Source organism: Cydia pomonella, chromosome 13, assembly GCF_033807575.1.
Source record: "Cydia pomonella isolate Wapato2018A chromosome 13, ilCydPomo1, whole genome shotgun sequence".
Taxonomy (NCBI): Eukaryota; Metazoa; Arthropoda; class Insecta; order Lepidoptera; family Tortricidae; genus Cydia; species Cydia pomonella.
The window spans coordinates 12,812,392-12,829,957 of NC_084715.1; the positions used below are offsets into that span (position 1 = coordinate 12,812,392).

At 38.2% G+C, this 17,566-nt stretch overlaps 1 protein-coding gene across 1 annotated transcript; it reads left to right on the forward strand.

The window, feature by feature from the left end:
• Positions 1 to 1,330: 1,330 nt before the first annotated feature.
• LOC133524241 (derlin-2-like) lies at positions 1,331 to 17,285 on the forward strand. Its single transcript, XM_061860142.1, has 5 exons — positions 1,331 to 1,742; positions 1,839 to 2,072; positions 10,988 to 11,110; positions 12,602 to 12,765; positions 14,115 to 17,285. Exons 1-5 carry the CDS (start codon positions 1,650 to 1,652, stop codon positions 14,284 to 14,286), a joined length of 786 nt encoding a protein of 261 aa, XP_061716126.1. The 5' UTR covers positions 1,331 to 1,649; the 3' UTR covers positions 14,287 to 17,285.
• The last annotated feature ends 281 nt before the right edge of the window (positions 17,286 to 17,566 follow it).

Sequence of the window (17,566 nt, forward strand, 5' to 3'; positions counted from 1 at the left end):
AGATGTAATAAAAGTGACAGAGAAAAACGCCCGCAATTGATGAACTTCGATTTTCGCGGTTATAGCCCTGAATTTCATGTGGATGAGATTAATATTTTCTAATTAAAATACTTAAGGTGTTACGATGGCGGACATGTGTTTGAAAATGAATAAATGGCGGCCATTAGCCGCCACTGTCGAACTCAAAAACGGTCACAATTTTTCATTTGTACCTATAGTCTGCCTCTGTCGCACTCATGGTATGTTCATATGCGTGATGGCTTACGTTTTGCTCACTTTAACTATCTTTAATTCTTTAAGCGTCATCTACTCATCGTAATTCTATGATTGCAACTAGTTTTCAAATTTGCCGCTTTTTTTTTACTGACGGAAATGTGTGACCAACCTATATCGCCTATATCGGATTTCAATTTTGATAATTAAATATTCTGTAATAGCTATCATTCCACCAATTTAATCATGCCGAAATATAGAGATACCTAATTAGATAAACTTACTTAAGTACTTAATAAGAATTGTGTAAAACTGATTCACATCGTGCCGACATCATGGTCACCCTAATGAGTTTGACAATTATTGTCTTGTATTTTTATCGTAAAATTGAATGATTGTGGTTCACGTGTGAAAATATATACCACAATCAGCAAAACTTTCACTTACAACCTGTCACACAACATTTTTTACCCAATTTTAAATATCGCAATAAAAAGGTTAAGCTCCATCATTCACGTATTTTGGATATATCTCGAAAATATGTCATCAAGTTGGGGATACCAATTAATATTCAAAGTTCCTACAATGTCTACGATATTAAAATTATGTTTTTTTTTGGCGTGTACATGCTTGGTTTAATTAGTTAATAATATTGACATCATAATTATTTACAAATTACTTAAAAGATTTGAGAACCGCACTCTGTATATAGCACTAAAATAGTATAAGAAAGCATTTAGTTTTAGTAGTATATTGATATAAATACTTCCACAATGGTATGTTTTTAACATTGGCAACATGTGCGAGTGAGACACCGCGCCCCACTTTTGCTATTTCAAATGGACCGTTTTCTCTAGTCTGGTAAGAACACCTTTCTGCCTCGGTGATAAGGTTCAATTTACTATAACAAAAAAAGTTAGAGTGTGCTCCATTTTATATCTCCATGGTCAACATGAAGACATTGAAGACTTACTGACAATTTAGAAGCCTATTTTCATGTAAATATTATTTTAATTTGAATAACACAATGCGCGATTTAAACTATGCCTCAAACAGTTACGATGCATTCAGATGAATGTGTTCTGCATTGTCATGTCATTACCTTTTGACGTTAGATAAAAGCTTTTGAATGCATCAATATAGCTTGAATGTTTTCCCTTTTGCTTTTATAGCTTTGATATTATTTTGCTAAATAAAAGGAGAATACTATCACGGCAAATATAGAAATATAAACAGAAAAACAATTGTTAAAATGAGAGTTATATCTACTCGTAGTGAACATTAAATTGTGCGCCTATAAGTAATCGTGTAACATTTTGTACAATTCTGATGTGGCCCAATCATGTTGAGCCCGTGACTTATCTATCAGCTAATTTCGTTTTGTAGTTTTTTCTAGTTAGCTTGTTTCGGTTATATATTAAGTTCTGTGTGCAATAATGGCGTACCAAACTTTTCTTCAAGAGTATATGCTTATACCCCCGGTCACTAGAGCCTATACAACCGCTTGCGTTGTCACAAGTCTAGCAGTCGTAAGTATTTCCTCAAGCTTTAGTCCATAATGCACATTTTGAAATTATGAACCTTCTATGTCATGAACTACTTAGAATATTTAATTTTGTTTTCAGCAACTGGACCTAGTATCTCCATTTCAACTATATTTCAACCCTATACTGATCCTCAGAAAGTACCAGCTATGGCGGCTGGTGACCACATTCCTCTTTTTTGGAAACTTAAATTTTAATTTCTTCTTCAATATGATATTTACATATAGATATTGTAGGATGCTGGAAGAAGGATCATTTAGAGGAAGAACAGCTGATTTTATTGTTATGTTCATGTTTGGAGGAGTGCTGATGATTGTATCCTTTTTACAATTATTTTTATAGTTTGGTAAGAAATGTGGGGTGAGGTTAAGAATCCTCAGGTTATAATGGTTCTAAATGGAACGCTAGGAAAGTTTGTAGTCTGTGTATATATCTTTCATTATTTCTAATTTATATTAGGAAAACAACTGCTCTCTTACCAACATAATCTTTCTTTTTTTTATTGCACACTAAGTACATCTTATTTAATGTTAGTGTTAGAGAGAGACTAAGCAGAGAGCAGTAGCATGAATGGAGCACAACGGATGAATCTTCAATGAATATATTTCATAAAGTAGTTAATACAATTAATCTAAATATATTATAAGTAACATAATAACAACACAGACTGTTTTTTTTATCAAGTGACAATAGATTGACTTAACAGTTCAAATCTATATTCTAAATTTGAAATATAAATTGTGGCGTGTAGCTTACAACCTTATTTCAACACTCCTCCTGAATATAGACTATACTGTCATCAATACATTCAATCACCTTGCATGCCCATTAACTTGTTTGTACACCATACAAACTTTCCTTTCAACAAAGGTTTAGTTAGTGCATCAGCAATCATAAGATCTGTCTGAACATACGTAACTGTTATCTGCCCATTCATGATCGCTTCTCTCACAAAGTGATAACGTATGTCTATGTGCTTCGTCCGCTGATGATGCACTGGATTGTCTGCAATCGCTATTGCGGATTGACTATCACTGAAGATAGGAATGAGTTCCTCGTCCTTTCTGGTGATTTCTGCAATTAACCTTCTGAGGAATATTGCCTCTCTTGCAGCTTCTGACATAGCTACGTATTCTGCCTCTGCAGTAGATAGTGCTATTGTCCTCTGCTTGATGCTTTGCCAGCAGACAGCTGCTCCTTGAGCTATAAAGGTGTAGCCAGTCCATGATTTTCTATCTTCATCACCTCCGTGACTTGCATCTGAATATCCTTGGATGAATCTGTCAGCACTGCATCTTTTGGAGTACACTATCCCACGAGATTTCGTTCTTTTTAAGTAGCGGAGCACACGCTTTGCTGCTACCCAGTGTTCTTCTGTATAGCAAGTATTAAATTGGCTCAAAATACTGACTGCATGCGTTATGTCTGGCCTCGTACATACTGCTAAATACATCAGAGATCCTATAAGATTCTGATATGGGATCCTATCATCAGGCTTGTGATCTGACTTCTTTAAGTGACATCCAGCAGCTGCCGGAGTTGCTGCTGTCTTGCAGTCCTCCATTCTAAAAGTCTTGAGAAGTTTCTCGATGTACCTCTCCTGATCAACTTTGATGACATCCTTTGTTTGAGTTATCTGCATTCCTAAAATTAATGCAGCTTTTCCAAGATCCTTCATTTCAAATTTGGACATGAGGTCACTCTTGACCTTACAAAGCTCGTCTTCATCATTCCAAAAAATCAACAAATCATCCACATAAACTGCTAAAATGATGATCTTGTTTCCTTTTGATCTTGTGTAAATGCATGGTTCATTTTTGGATTGTTTAAATTGAAGTTTCTTCAATTCACTGTCAAGTTTATTGTTCCACGCTCGAGGTGCTTGCTTTAATCCGTAAAGCGAACGGTTAAGTTGACATACATAGTCCCTCTTCTCTTTGACTTCGAAGCCTTCAGGTTGCTTCATGTAAACAGTTTCACTCAGATTTCCATTCAAGAAAGCAGTCTTAACATCCATCTGATCTATGTTCAGTCCAATCTTGCTTGCTAAAGCCATTAGCATTCTCAATGAACTGTGACGTACAACAGGCGAAAAAGTCTCATTATAATCAATGCCCCACCTTTGACTGAAGCCTCTTGCCACCAGTCGGGCTTTGTATCTGCATCTATTTCCCGCCTCTTCTTTGATTTTAAATAGCCATTTAGAATCAACGACGTTACACTTTTTAGGAGGCTTCACAAGGGTCCATGTATTGTTTTTCTTCAGAGCGTCTAACTCCTCCTGAATCGCGGCTCTCCATTTTTCAGCATCTCGACCTGACAAGGCTTCTTTCAGCGTAGTTGGATCCTCATCATGTTCGATTGTGTGATAAAGGTCATAGTCCGGAAACTGCTTGGGTTTTCTGTTCCTTATGGGATACCTTCGTGATTGCGCAGGTTCTGCTATGTCCTCCTCGTCCACTGGCATGAAATCATCAGATTCATCACCAAACGCTTCAATCTCCACTCGAGGAAATTGAACTCCTTCCATGACAGGTTCAACTGCTCGTTGCTCTCTATCCTCTTCAGTTTGTTCTACTGTTTCTTTATAGGAAGGTTGACTTTCCTGAACAGTCGGTAAGAGGTCTATTATTGGGGATTCTGCCCTTATGCCTTCTTCTACGGAGAGAGGTTGACTTTTGTGAACATCAGGTAGAAATTCGACTGTTGGTTGCTCAGCCCTTGCATCTGCTTCCGTTCGATCTTCCTCATCTTGTATAATTTGGATAACCGAGTTATCTCTGGTCGGTGTTCCTTGACTTTCTTGCCTCTGGGATCGGTACATCTGTTTTTCAAAGAATACCACATCCTTCGCATTGTATGCTCTACCAGTCTTTGGATCTAGCAGTCTGTATGCCTTCGCATCATCTGCAAAACCTGTGTAGACTAATTCTAAACTTTTAGGATCAAACTTTGTCCTCTTTTGATCAGGAATATGCATAAAAGCTCTGCATCCAAACACCTTGATGTTGTCCAAATTACATTTCTTCCCCGTCCACGCCTCTTCTGGCGTTTTGTCTTTGACTGCAATTGTAGGTGATCTATTCTTCAAGAATACTGCGTGGTGAACGGCTTCAGCCCAAAAACGCTTTTCCAGGCCTGATGCTTGCAACATCGATCTGCTCTTCTCGCAAATCGTGCGATTCGCTCTCTCTGCGACACCGTTCTGACTTGGAGTATATTCAACCGTGCGCTGGTGCTTAATACCATGCCGCTTGAGAAAATCTTCCATCTGCTTGTTGACGTACTCCTTTCCGTTGTCTGTCCTTAACGCTTTCAACTTATGACCGGTTTGCGTTTCAACTAATGCTTTAAATTCTAGAAAGTATTTGAAGACTTCACTTTTATTTTTTAAGAAATAAACAAAAGTTTTTCGCGTAAGGTCATCAATAAACGTGAGGAAATATCGACACTTACCAAAGGATTGTACGTTGATGGGTCCACACACATCGGAGTGTACTAGTCCTAACACTTCCGTTGCTCGTGTTACACGATTTTTCTTCACCGGTTGCTTGGTTTGTTTTCCCTTCAGGCAGGAGACACATTCCAGGTTTAAATTGCTGTTAGGAAAACTTACCCCAGTCGCCATCTTGTTTTTCAAAAGTAGAAGATTTCGAATACCTAGATGTCCCATACGGTAGTGCCACAAATCCAGTGCATCACCGCGTTCCGACGTAGTATTAAGGGCCGTATTCTGTAAACAACACTCATTAAGTTTGTATACACCTTTATCTTCTATACCTTTGACAAGAACCGTACCACTTATTTTGCATTCATCACTATTATAAATTTCACACCTTTTGTGACCAAATACTATAACATACCCTTTTTCTGCTATAGTACTCACACTCATCAAGTTAGTTGCTAACTTTGGGACATGCATGACGTTACTTACAGTCATTCCAGTTGACTTACACAGCACCGTACCTCGTCCTTCTCCGTATACCTTACCACCATTAGCGCAATTTACAGAAACACGATCTGTAACCTTATAGTCTCTAAACCACTGTCTTCGATTTGTCATATGTGTGGACGCCCCGGAATCTAGGACCCATTCCTCTTCACGGTCTCCAGTCATGGCAAATGCAAAGGCACTTAAAGCTTCCTTCTGCTTTTTAGGTTTCTCTGGACATACTGATGCCTTATGTGGACCATCACAGATAAAACATTTTATCTTCTTCTGTTTAGATTTCGGCAGTTTCTTGCCTTTTTGCTTGGTAAGCAATGCAGAAGTTGTAGAAGTTCCACTTGTGCTCGGTGACGTATACGTCTCTTCCATTTGAAAAAGTTTCGATTTGACATATTTAGATGTCAATATTATGTTGCTGTTTTCTACAGCCAGCCGCATAGGTTGAAACTCACTCGTGAGGCCTTGAAGCATCAAAGCTGCTAACAATTCATCATCTATCTCCTTTCCAAGGTCTGACAGTTCCTGAGATGTCTCCATTACCGCTGTTACATAGTCTCTTACTGTCGTAAACATCTCTAGTTTATAACTCACTAGTCTAGAGAGTAATCTACAGCGGTTATTCAAACCTTTGTCTTCGAAGGCATCTTTCAACACTTGCCATGCCTCTTTAGCTGTCTTCACGTGTTTGACGTGTACTAGGCAATGCGGCTTTATCATCAAGCAAATTTTAGCTTTTGCTTTTTGATCCTTTCTCGTACCTGCTAAATCGGTAATCGCGGGAGTAACGCTCGTGTATTCCCATAAGTCTGTATCTATTAGGTATAGTTCCATCTGGAATTTCCATGTTGAATAGTTCGAGCAGCCGTCCAGTTTATCGAAGAGCGTCATACTATTCATAATTCCAGTACCTCTGTTATTATTCACATCACTAGAAGAATCGCCAGAGCCCGTTGACATTTTTCATGCTTGTGCTGAATATTGTTCGCCCATAACCCTGTTAGAGAGAGACTAAGCAGAGAGCAGTAGCATGAATGGAGCACAACGGATGAATCTTCAATGAATATATTTCATAAAGTAGTTAATACAATTAATCTAAATATATTATAAGTAACATAATAACAACACAGACTGTTTTTTTTATCAAGTGACAATAGATTGACTTAACAGTTCAAATCTATATTCTAAATTTGAAATATAAATTGTGGCGTGTAGCTTACAACCTTATTTCAACAGTTAGTTACCAATGTCCTTCAGAAATATTAAAATTTGCAACACTATTAAAAATAAATACAAGTAAAAATTTCAGTAATTTTCCTTTGGTAAATACAAATACAAAATCTCTTTATTAACAAGGTAGAGGCAGGGTTGACAAACGTAGGTAATTATAAATTTTATATACATTGCGGTTAGATTAACAGTAGCCCTCACACTAGGTCAAGCCTGTGTCGTGAGGACTTTGGTGAGACAGTAACAGCAAAACGAATTAACAACTACTTGGTGCTATATAATACATGAGAAATTAAAAAATTACAAACTATGAGGTGATCAACTAAAATAATTAAAATAAGTTACATGCAGGTAAAGACTATAAAAAGGAGAATGAGTGGATGCAGAACATTACTTAATATTAATAATGATGAATAATACTACTGTTTGTGCGTGTGTGTATGTGCGTGTGTGTATGTGCGTGTGTGTGTGTGTGTGTGTGTGTGTGTGTGTGTGTGTGTGTGTGTGTGTGTGTGTGTGTGAGTGTGTGTGTGTGTAGGTGGGTGGGTGTGTGCCTGAGTGTATTTTACTGCAAAGGTTTCAATACCTTTTCAGTTTCCCTGTAAGAGAGAGAGGCTAACCACCTTCGGACAACAATTTGAAATTCCTTGAGTGTCATGTTTTGCACGTTGAATAGTTTAGCTATGTGATTGTACACATATGGATGGGTGGAGGAATTAAGGGAAGCGACGTGCATAAGGCGTTTCCGTTCTGTTCCGTGGAACGCGAAAAGTCCTTTTGCTGATGAGAGTTGCGAAGCCGGACGAGTTTATCGTGTTTCGATGCATTATCGTACCTACCCTATAGATAAACAATTGCCGAACCGAGAGAGAGCTGGATTGTATGAGGAGATGATCTGTTGGAAATTGAAAGGGCTTTTTGTACAATGTTTTTAAGACGGATCTTTGTGCCCTTTCTATATTGAGCATCGTCGAAGTACCTGCCCCGCCCCATACCGATATACAATACCCCAAAATAGATTAACACAATGTGACGTATACTAGTCTTAGAACCCGATCGTCGGCACAGTTACGAATTAGCCGCATCACATACGCAAGCTTTCTGACTCGTTGAGATAGAGATGCTGCATGCTCTTTAAAAGAGAAGTGTTGATCGATGTCTACACCTAGATAACGTATACACTCTGCACGGCTAATCGATTCACTTAGGTTGTTAGAGACCGAGTTGTGGGAGCAGCTAATACGCAGCGGCGTTTCGTAATTCGGTTCAGAGGCCTTAGTTTTGTGGAAGCAAATGTATTTGGATTTTTTGACGTTAAGAGATAGTAAATTATTGTCTAACCAGACTTTTAGGGCATTCATACCTGTTTCAGCTTTACGCATGGTATCAACCCATGAGTTGCCGCAAAATATGGCGGCTGTGTCATCTGCGTAACAAATTAGATTATCTATAGGGGCGCTTACAGAGAAGATGTCGTTCATGTAGATAACAAATAACGTTGGGCCCAGTACGCTACCTTGAGGTACCCCAAAGACTGTTGGTAAGCTTCTACTTAAACAGTCACCGACCCTAACACTCTGATACCTGTCTGTAAGATAGCTACGGAACCATTGAAGCGGTAGCCCCCGAATGCCGTAGTGCTCCAGCTTGCTCAAGAGTATGGATAAAGATACGGTGTCGAACGCTTTGGCGAGGTCAAGGAATACGCCCACACACTTCTGGCCTTTGTCTAGAGCTTCAGTCACTTTCCTGGTTAGGAGATCTACAGCATCCTCTGTCGATTTACCACATCGAAAGCCAAATTGGAAGTTCGAAAGCAGAGAAAAACGCTCTAGGTAGTTGATTAAGCGACGGTTGACAATTTTTTCCAACCGCTTTGAAAAGATCGGTAAGAGCGAGATTGGCCGATAGTTTTCGGGGTGGTTTTTAGGGCCATTTTTGTGCAAAGGAATGACCACCGCCCTTTTCCATACGTCCGGGAATATTCCGGTCATGAGACTTAGATTAAAAATATAAGTTAATGGTTTGAGTATATTAGGTTTGATTACTTTTAACAATGCAGGGTTGAAGTTGTCATAGCCAGGCGCGCTATCATTGTGCAATCGTTCCATGAGTTTACATACTTCTCGCTCATCCGTAGGTTGCAAAAAGAAGGAGTGTGACACCGACGGAGTTAGGTGCAAGTTGGACAAAAGTGTTAGCTCTGTATTATTCATGCGCAGGAGTAAATTATTGGCTAAGTTCCTACCTGTATTTGCAAAGAACTCGTTGCAGTGATCCAAAGATTCGCTCGGCGTTGATTTTATTTTAGTTAATTCCAGAGCCTTTGACTGAGTTTTTGGGTAATCAGCGATGTTTTTAATAGCTTTCCAGAGGCCTTTCGGATTATTTTTGTTTTTATCAAGTTGTGATTTGTCGTACCATTTTTTAAATTGTGTTGTAGGTTTGTTAAAAAGTTTCTGTACCTTTTGTAAATTAACTTTCGCACAGGGTCATCAGGATGTTTTTTTGATTCTAAGTGCAATCGGTCGCGATGCTTTTGGCATCTAATGAGGCCAGGAGTAATCCAGGGTTTTAGAATTAATCTTCTCCTACTTATACGTACTTTAGAAGTGTGCTTCCCTATTACTGTGTTTAATACCTTGTGGAGTTCAGTCGCTGCCAAATCAGGGATACTATGTTTTGTTACTGGGGCCCAGTCCACATCTTGAAGCTCTGTGTTAACGGCACGAAAGTCCGTTCTTACCATATATCGATTATTTATTTATTTATTATTATATCTGTTAGTCGCCATACTAAAAATTACAATGTAGTGATCTGTTATGCTTGTATGACAAACTAAGCCAATTACGTCGTTCGATTTTGTATTAACAAATACGTGGTCCAAGCAGGCGTTAAGCCTTGTAGGTTTAGTAATTGCTGGCCGCATACCCGATTCAGCCATGAAACAGAGGTAGTCATTAGTTTGGTGATCGAGAGTATTTAAGATATTTATGTTAATGTCACCGGTGACAATAATAGACGAATTATTGTCGACTGTACTAAGTGCGTTACCGAGATGAAAAAGGAATTTAGTTGTTTGTGTAAATGAGGGCGAGCGGTATAGGCCTATAACTGTGATAGACTCTGATAGCTTAATGAGCAGGCATTCTCCCTCCTCAAAAAAGGGTTCTGTAACAGTTGCATCCCAATTTTCCCGAACGTAAGCTACAACTCCGCCGGCGCGATTAAGGTTGTTTTTAGTGGAGTGCATGCAGTAGCCGGGAATCTGTCCGGGTTGCGCTCCCGTTCCTAACCAGCATTCTGTTAAAATTATTACATCTATGTTTAGGTCAAGTCGCTGCAGTCCTACGAGGAAAGAGTTAAAATTTTGTTGGATACTGCGGATATTGAAGGCAAGCATTTTGAAATTGTGAGAATCATGTACAGATTCCTTGCAGGTTTCCAAACTGGTATGAACCCGACATTCAATTGCTATAGTCTGCTCTATATCATTTACAATGTTAGCGTTTATTATTAGGTATTATGTTTCATAATTTTACGAGTGGACAGACTATAGCAGGAATTTGAGAATGTCGGGCTCAAATTAGTGACGGAGTATGTGGATGTGGAGTTGTGTGTGCAGTGTGAGACGGAGGGGTGATTTGTGTCGAATAAATTATCGTTGTGTACAATTATCCGGATATGGATATGAGATTAAGTAAACATGCAAATCAAATACTGTAGTAATTAAAGGCAATTTATGTGACGTTTGTGGATGCCTCCGAATTTGAATATTCCACTGTGACCTCCGCGCCTGCTGGACCCGCATTCGCATCAGGTAATCCGATTTGCACATCGATTTCATCAAGTGACCGAATAAGGACCGCAGGCTTTCCTTCTGCTTTCCGAACGTATATACATCCGTTGCGGGTCCAGCAAAAGCGAAAGTGACACTGTGCGGACCGTTGTCTGGCGGCGTGAAAAAGAGAGAGTATAATAGTTTAGTATTGAGAAATTACCATATATTCCATAATCATTTTAATTTTGTATGTAACTTTAACTCTTTCTACAGTTGTGTGCCTTTTTCGTTAACCTATTATTTTTAGGACAAGCATTCACCATTATGATTGTGTATGTGTGGTCGCGACGGAATGTATTTGTTCGGATGAACTTTTTTGGCCTGATGAACTTCCAGGTAAGTGTTTGCAGCTTATGTTATAATTATTACTTCTTACCACAGATTAGTTAATATAGCCAGTATATTTACTGACAGAGCATTCTCCTTTATCTATTATTTTTAACCCCTTAACTTTTTAAATACAATCTTGAATTCCAAAGAAATAATTAATAATAAATTTTGAAAGTAGAGTTGTGTCAAATAAAATTTTGGTTGAAATACAGTTGTTACATAGTGCTACAGATGTAGTGAACAATTCTTTGCCATCATATTTTCTCGGAAACATTCATAGAGTCAGTCGGCAGCGACTTTGATATCATCATTTCATAGACATTTGACATTTAAAATAACACTTGCACTGTCTGGGCTATCAGAATCACTGCCAACTTAGCTTGGTCTGACTCTATTTGTCATTCTACTCCAGTCAACCTCAGTACTTTGTGTACTGAGACGAGACTGACTAAAATAGCATAACATGTTCATATGTTTCCATGAAAATACTATCACTAGATCTGTATATTACAATGTAAAAGGTGCCAAATTGATAGGTAAAGTAGATAGCACTTAATTTATCCAAACTTTAACTATACCTCGTTATTTTAACATTAAAAAAAAAAGACATTATCTTGATCAGTCATCAGATCAGATCAGACAATACTTAAAAAAGTATTTATTACCTACCTATAGTAATTATTACCTATGAAACAAAAAGAATGTAAATGAACATAATTATATACTGTATAATTGTTACGTATTTGCTGTGACTTATTTAAAAAAATGTTCATCAATAAAGAGACATGTCAAGCTTTTATAGTCTTTTATGAATGCTAAATAAAACGAAGTATAGGTTGGGTTAGTCAAGCGCTAATGTTTCACAATCCGGTATCAAAAAACGTCCATCTGAGTAACGTCTCCACCATCACCAGAAACATGACCATAAATGTGATATTTATGGTAGTATTACCATATTGATTTTCCCCTTGTAAAACTACAATATGGCATTCTTCAAAACAGGAGTGTACAGGTTTATAAAGGGCCATTACCAACAACATGTTATAAAAAAAATGTATCACTAATTAACTAACACAGACTTGAAAAAAAAATAGTTATTTCTATTTCATTTAATGTCATTTATTTCACACATGTAAATTTACCGAACAAGACCAAGACACATGGTAATGGTAAATAATATATGAAAATGCATATGTTAGTAAATGTAAAACATTCTCTTTTTTTACTGCAATGGTTGTTTGTGAAACAAATAGAATTTAAAAGGATGATACAGATACAACCCACGATATAGGTTATAGGTATTCGCGGGCTTGGTTTCCGCAACTCGACGTCATAATATCGCGCCTATTTTGCGTGGTGGGTTGTCGGCACTACTCTTGCTAACCCAACTCTACCAAGAAGCCTAGCAGATCCTTGATGTTTGCCACGACTCCTGGGAGAGCACACGATGCTTATTATTCATTTTTTTTTTTCATTCATAATGTCATTTATTTCCAGGCCCCGTATCTACCGTGGGTTCTACTCGGCTTCTCCGTACTGCTAGGGAACGCGATATCGGTAGATCTGGTCGGCATGGCCATTGGCCACATCTACTTCTTCTTGGAAGATGTACTACCCAGGAAGAGAGGTGGACAGAAAATACTTAAAACGCCAAAATTCTTGTAAGTATTGCCAGAGACTGCAAACTGATTTTGTAATGTACTGCCCATTAAGGTGGGTAATTTTTACTTTTATTTATTTTATTAAGGAGTACAGTTAGGGATTGCAATCCGGTCCGGCGGATCCGGTAATCCGGCCGGATCCGGCACTTTTCAGGAGCTACCGGATCCGGTAAAAATCACCGGATCCGGACCGGATCCGGTAAAATAAGAAAACGCCTAAATACAGCACGCGCTGTGCGTTTTAGATGAGGAAAAAGCGACGGATGAGCGGTATGAAGTTGAATAGAACAAAAAACGAATCAACAAGTTTAAATTTAGTGAGATAAAAATATATTTATTATGACGATAACTGGGAACAGGAGAGAATTTATTTTTCTTTCATGTTGGTGCAATGATATGACGATTACATAAATACTGTAATAGAAGGAAAAATTAAAGTATGGAGATGCCATGGAAGGCATTTGTAATTTATGCTAGAGAGAAGGTTAATGTTGTGATAGGACATTAAAACTCAAGAAATGAACAGATTTAAGTCGGCGGCGGTGGTTGAGTTGAGCTCATCAATATGTGTGAATAAATATATGATAATATTGATAGTCTTTAGTTTACTCCGATTATATATACATATATGATAGAATATAGATTCTTTTCTATTCAAATTTAAGAGAGAATCTTTTTTCTTCACAATTTCCTTCATCTTCTGGTATGTATTGTATAGGTGAAAATATATCAATTTTATGAATCAGATAAATTTTATAAAAATGTATTTTTGATCTGTGAAAACCATTCTACTCTACGTCTAGCCAATTCTTTATTTGATCCATGTAACTTTTCTTAGAGAGTCCCTTTCCGTGATAATTTTAATCCTACACTCTGTTATTTTTGCACGAGATCGCCGTGTCGTATTTCATTCTCTATAATTTGCCCTTAACTTCACATTATAGATTTAGGAATACGTATTACGCAAAAAACTAGATAAACATGTCATTTAATTAACTTTAATATCCCTATACCAATCCGGATCCGGTCCGGCCGGATCATCTCCAAAATCCGGCCGGATCCGGCCGGATTGGAAATCAATCCGGTTTGCAATCCCTAAGTACAGTTAAAAGGTGGTACCTTTACCATGCTATTTCGAGCTAATAATGGTATATCTTTCTAACTAAAGTTTGAAAAAAGATACAAGGAGGCTTTGTTTCGGTCACACTGGTTTCTATGGTAACTATCCATTAGGTTACAGAAAAACAAGACACACATACACTTTTAGCTGAAATGAAAAATTCAAAATATAATGATTTTAGATTAATATTAATACACTACAATTTAGTGAACTATTGTTTTACTTCCAGGAAGAAACTCTTCGACCCAGCCTCTGAAGATCCAGACTACGAGCCCCTCCTAGAGCTCGACAACATCCGGCCAGGCGGCTTCAACTGGCGGCGGAACCCTGAAGACGATGGCAACCCCAATGCTAACGCTAATGCCAATCAAAACCCTAATGCAGAAGGCGACGCCAGATAAGATCTCAAACTGTACAGTGTTAGAGACAGTCATATTATATTAAGCGATACATAAAGATCTAGTGATAAAACATTTCCCACAGGGAACCTGTCAGTCTAATAACCTTATTATGTAAGAGTGATGGATATAAACTTGGCTTTATTTATATATATATATATATTTTTTATCAGATACTTTAAGATTTTCTCACTACATATGTATGATCAATATACTTTTTTAAGACGCCATAGGACGCGGGTATCGTAATAGAAAAGTGTACTCCCATCTTAAAGGCCGGCAACGCACTTACAACCCCGCTGGTGTTGCGGGTGTCCATGGGCAGCGGTAATCGCTTACCATCAGGTGATCCGTCTGCTCGTTTGCCTCCTATATCACAAAAAAGACAACTGAAAAAGAAATGTGCATGGCAAAATTTCGTGCCCAGTAAAAGACTCACAGTAGGCGCATACTCTTAAATGCCACATCGATCATAGGAGGGAAAGTGGCAGAAAGGAGCCAGGTTTTGAAAAAGCCATTTGCATAATTTCGCTAGTTTCGCAATTTGTATGAGATAACTGTTTCTAGGTAACGGGAAATTATTGTGCTAACTTAAACAAATAAAAGTTTAGCTCTTTCAAAACCTGGCTTCTTCATGCCACTTTCCTTCTACAGTACCCGTCTTGAGTGAGTTTTAAATAAAGATGAATAGTTATATGAATTGAAACCAAAGCAAAGTTAGATTAGCAAATAGACGGGTCCACACAGAGCGAGCATACGCGCGAGGAAATCTTCTCGCGCACAAACCGGCCAGTGAAGACGTGCCTCGGCCGAGGCGGCGCGCGCGTTTTCCTCGCCTGAGGGCGCCGCCTGGGACAAAATTTTATTTACCTTGTTTTTAATTATAACTTTTTATGATTAATATATTAATATATTTATTTTAAGAAAGAACAGAAACCTAGCTGTAAATGGTTATTTGACTAATATTGAATGGTAAAGAGCAATAATAACGTGTTAACCTTTAAAAAAAATGTGGATTTAATGTTCAGATTCAGATAATTCGGTTGTGTTCATGTTAAAAATACTTATATCAAAAATGCTGGATTATACGTTAATGCGTATTTCCGATCTTTTATCAGTATAACTACTGCTGCACAATAGTCGGGTAAAAGTTTCTTTTCAGTTAATTTAAATTGTATCATCTTATAATTTCGTGGTCCATTTTTTATGTCCATTGTTACTTTGATTTAGTTATAAATAATAAAAAAGCATTTATTTCGGACAAATAATGTTATGTTATTTTAAATTTTTTGACAGCGTCAATTGTGCGTTTTTTCAGTTTGGTTTTTATAAAAAATATATATAACAGAATTATTCAATATCATGAGTACATAAGTACAGTCAGTCTCAAAGATATTGCGAGCATTGAGTTATTATTACTAGACGCCATATAGACCGCGAGCCAGTAACAATTTCCATGACCAATCTCCTCCCGGCTAAAAACTCGTGTAGTGGTTAACGGCTAGGTATGATGAACCCTTGCGGACGTCAGCTGCCGCTCCGTTGGTGGGTTGAGGAATGGCAGCCACCGAAACAAGTAAAACAAAAAAAATGTCATCGTCTCTCATTCCATACCTACTTGGTCGAATGATAGTTCTGATGCTGTTGTTAATCAAAAAACTCATCAGCCGGTTATATCGCGGTGGTAAGAACATCAGCTGGTCGCATGAACATGTAAAAAATAAGCGCTATACCTTTTATGATAGCAATAACAAATCATGAAACTTTGCATATGGCATTTCATCGGGCGTAAACGCCTGAAAAGTCATAAACGGATTACGCAATTTACATATTACGCATACTTTGCCGCACATAAAGTGGTAAGGCGCATATTTTTTACATGACCATTTTACAGCTGACGGTCATTCCACCGGGATAGAACCGGCTGGCGGTTTTTTTTAGTTTAAAACAGCATCTAAACTATCATCTGACAAAGTATCAGCCGGAAGGCGATGACTGACGAAATATGCTCCTGGCCCGCGGTCTAATACCAAACAATGAAATTGTCGCAATTGCGACCTGTACCACACGACAAAAACGTCGCACGCGCCGTAAAATGCATGGCCCTTACGCGTTAAGGTCGCGAGATTCACGCTCCGCTACTATGGCTCGTTGTCAAAACAACAACTCATGGCGCAAAATACCAGTACTCTGTGCTGATTCTATATAATAATAGTTCAATGATTATGACATAGTTCAGGGTGAAACGGAAAGGTTGTCATCAAGTCATTTTTGTAATTGGAACCCTTCAACTTAAATTTGTCTAGTACAGTCGCCATCAGATATATCGGGGCGGCCGAGGTACTCAAAAATATCTGAACACGCACTCTAACGCCTTGACAAGAGAGGCGTGTGCAGATATTTGTGAGCACCTCGGCCGCTCCGATGTATGTTGAACAGTTCCGTTTTATTTTGACCGCCACAGACGGCTGTGGCCGTCATCGGAATGTCTTGCCACGGACGCCAACGATGGCTACAGCCCTACAGCCGTCAGCTTCGCCAATGAAATAGGGACTTACGCGGGACTCCGTAAAGTTCAATTTCGCTTAAATAATCGCGATCGCCTGGCGTTCAAAAAGTTAAAAGTTATCCTTGGGCTCTACCCTTGATTTTTATATTTAAAGCATGAAATTGGAATTCACCTGTCAGACTGCAGCTCCACTGGCGTTTACTTTGCTCGTTTACCTATTGAAATATTGCCGTTTTTTATTTTAACATCAGAATGAATTTAAAGTCGTTGTTTTAATCCGCTATGAAATGGTCCTAGGAATAGTGGGAGTAATTTGCACTTTTACTCAAGTTGTACACTTTGGTTAACACGGAACGACACATAGTATCAATGTCTGTCCTGTAAATATTTTTTGTAATAAGAATGATAAGATAAATGTATTTTGTATTCTTTCAGTTGTGTAGGGTTTCTTCAATGTGGGGATTTGTATGTGAATAAATCATGTCACCCGTTACTGGTTTTTTTCTTATAATACATATCTGGAACCGTTGTTTACTTTCAAAAGGTACCGGTTTGTGTCTGTTTATTTTCCTACTGGTGCAAATATGCACCTTTGTTTGTCCGAGTTCCGTTTCCATTGTCAGCTATCTCTAGAATCTCTTTAAGGCCTGTGCACATCGGATGCACGTGATCGTTGTGATATACCATTTGATCACGTATAATAGACGGCACATCGCTTACGTGACGTGTGCTTGCGCGTCTCCAACATTTTTGCACACGCTCACGTGCATGTCT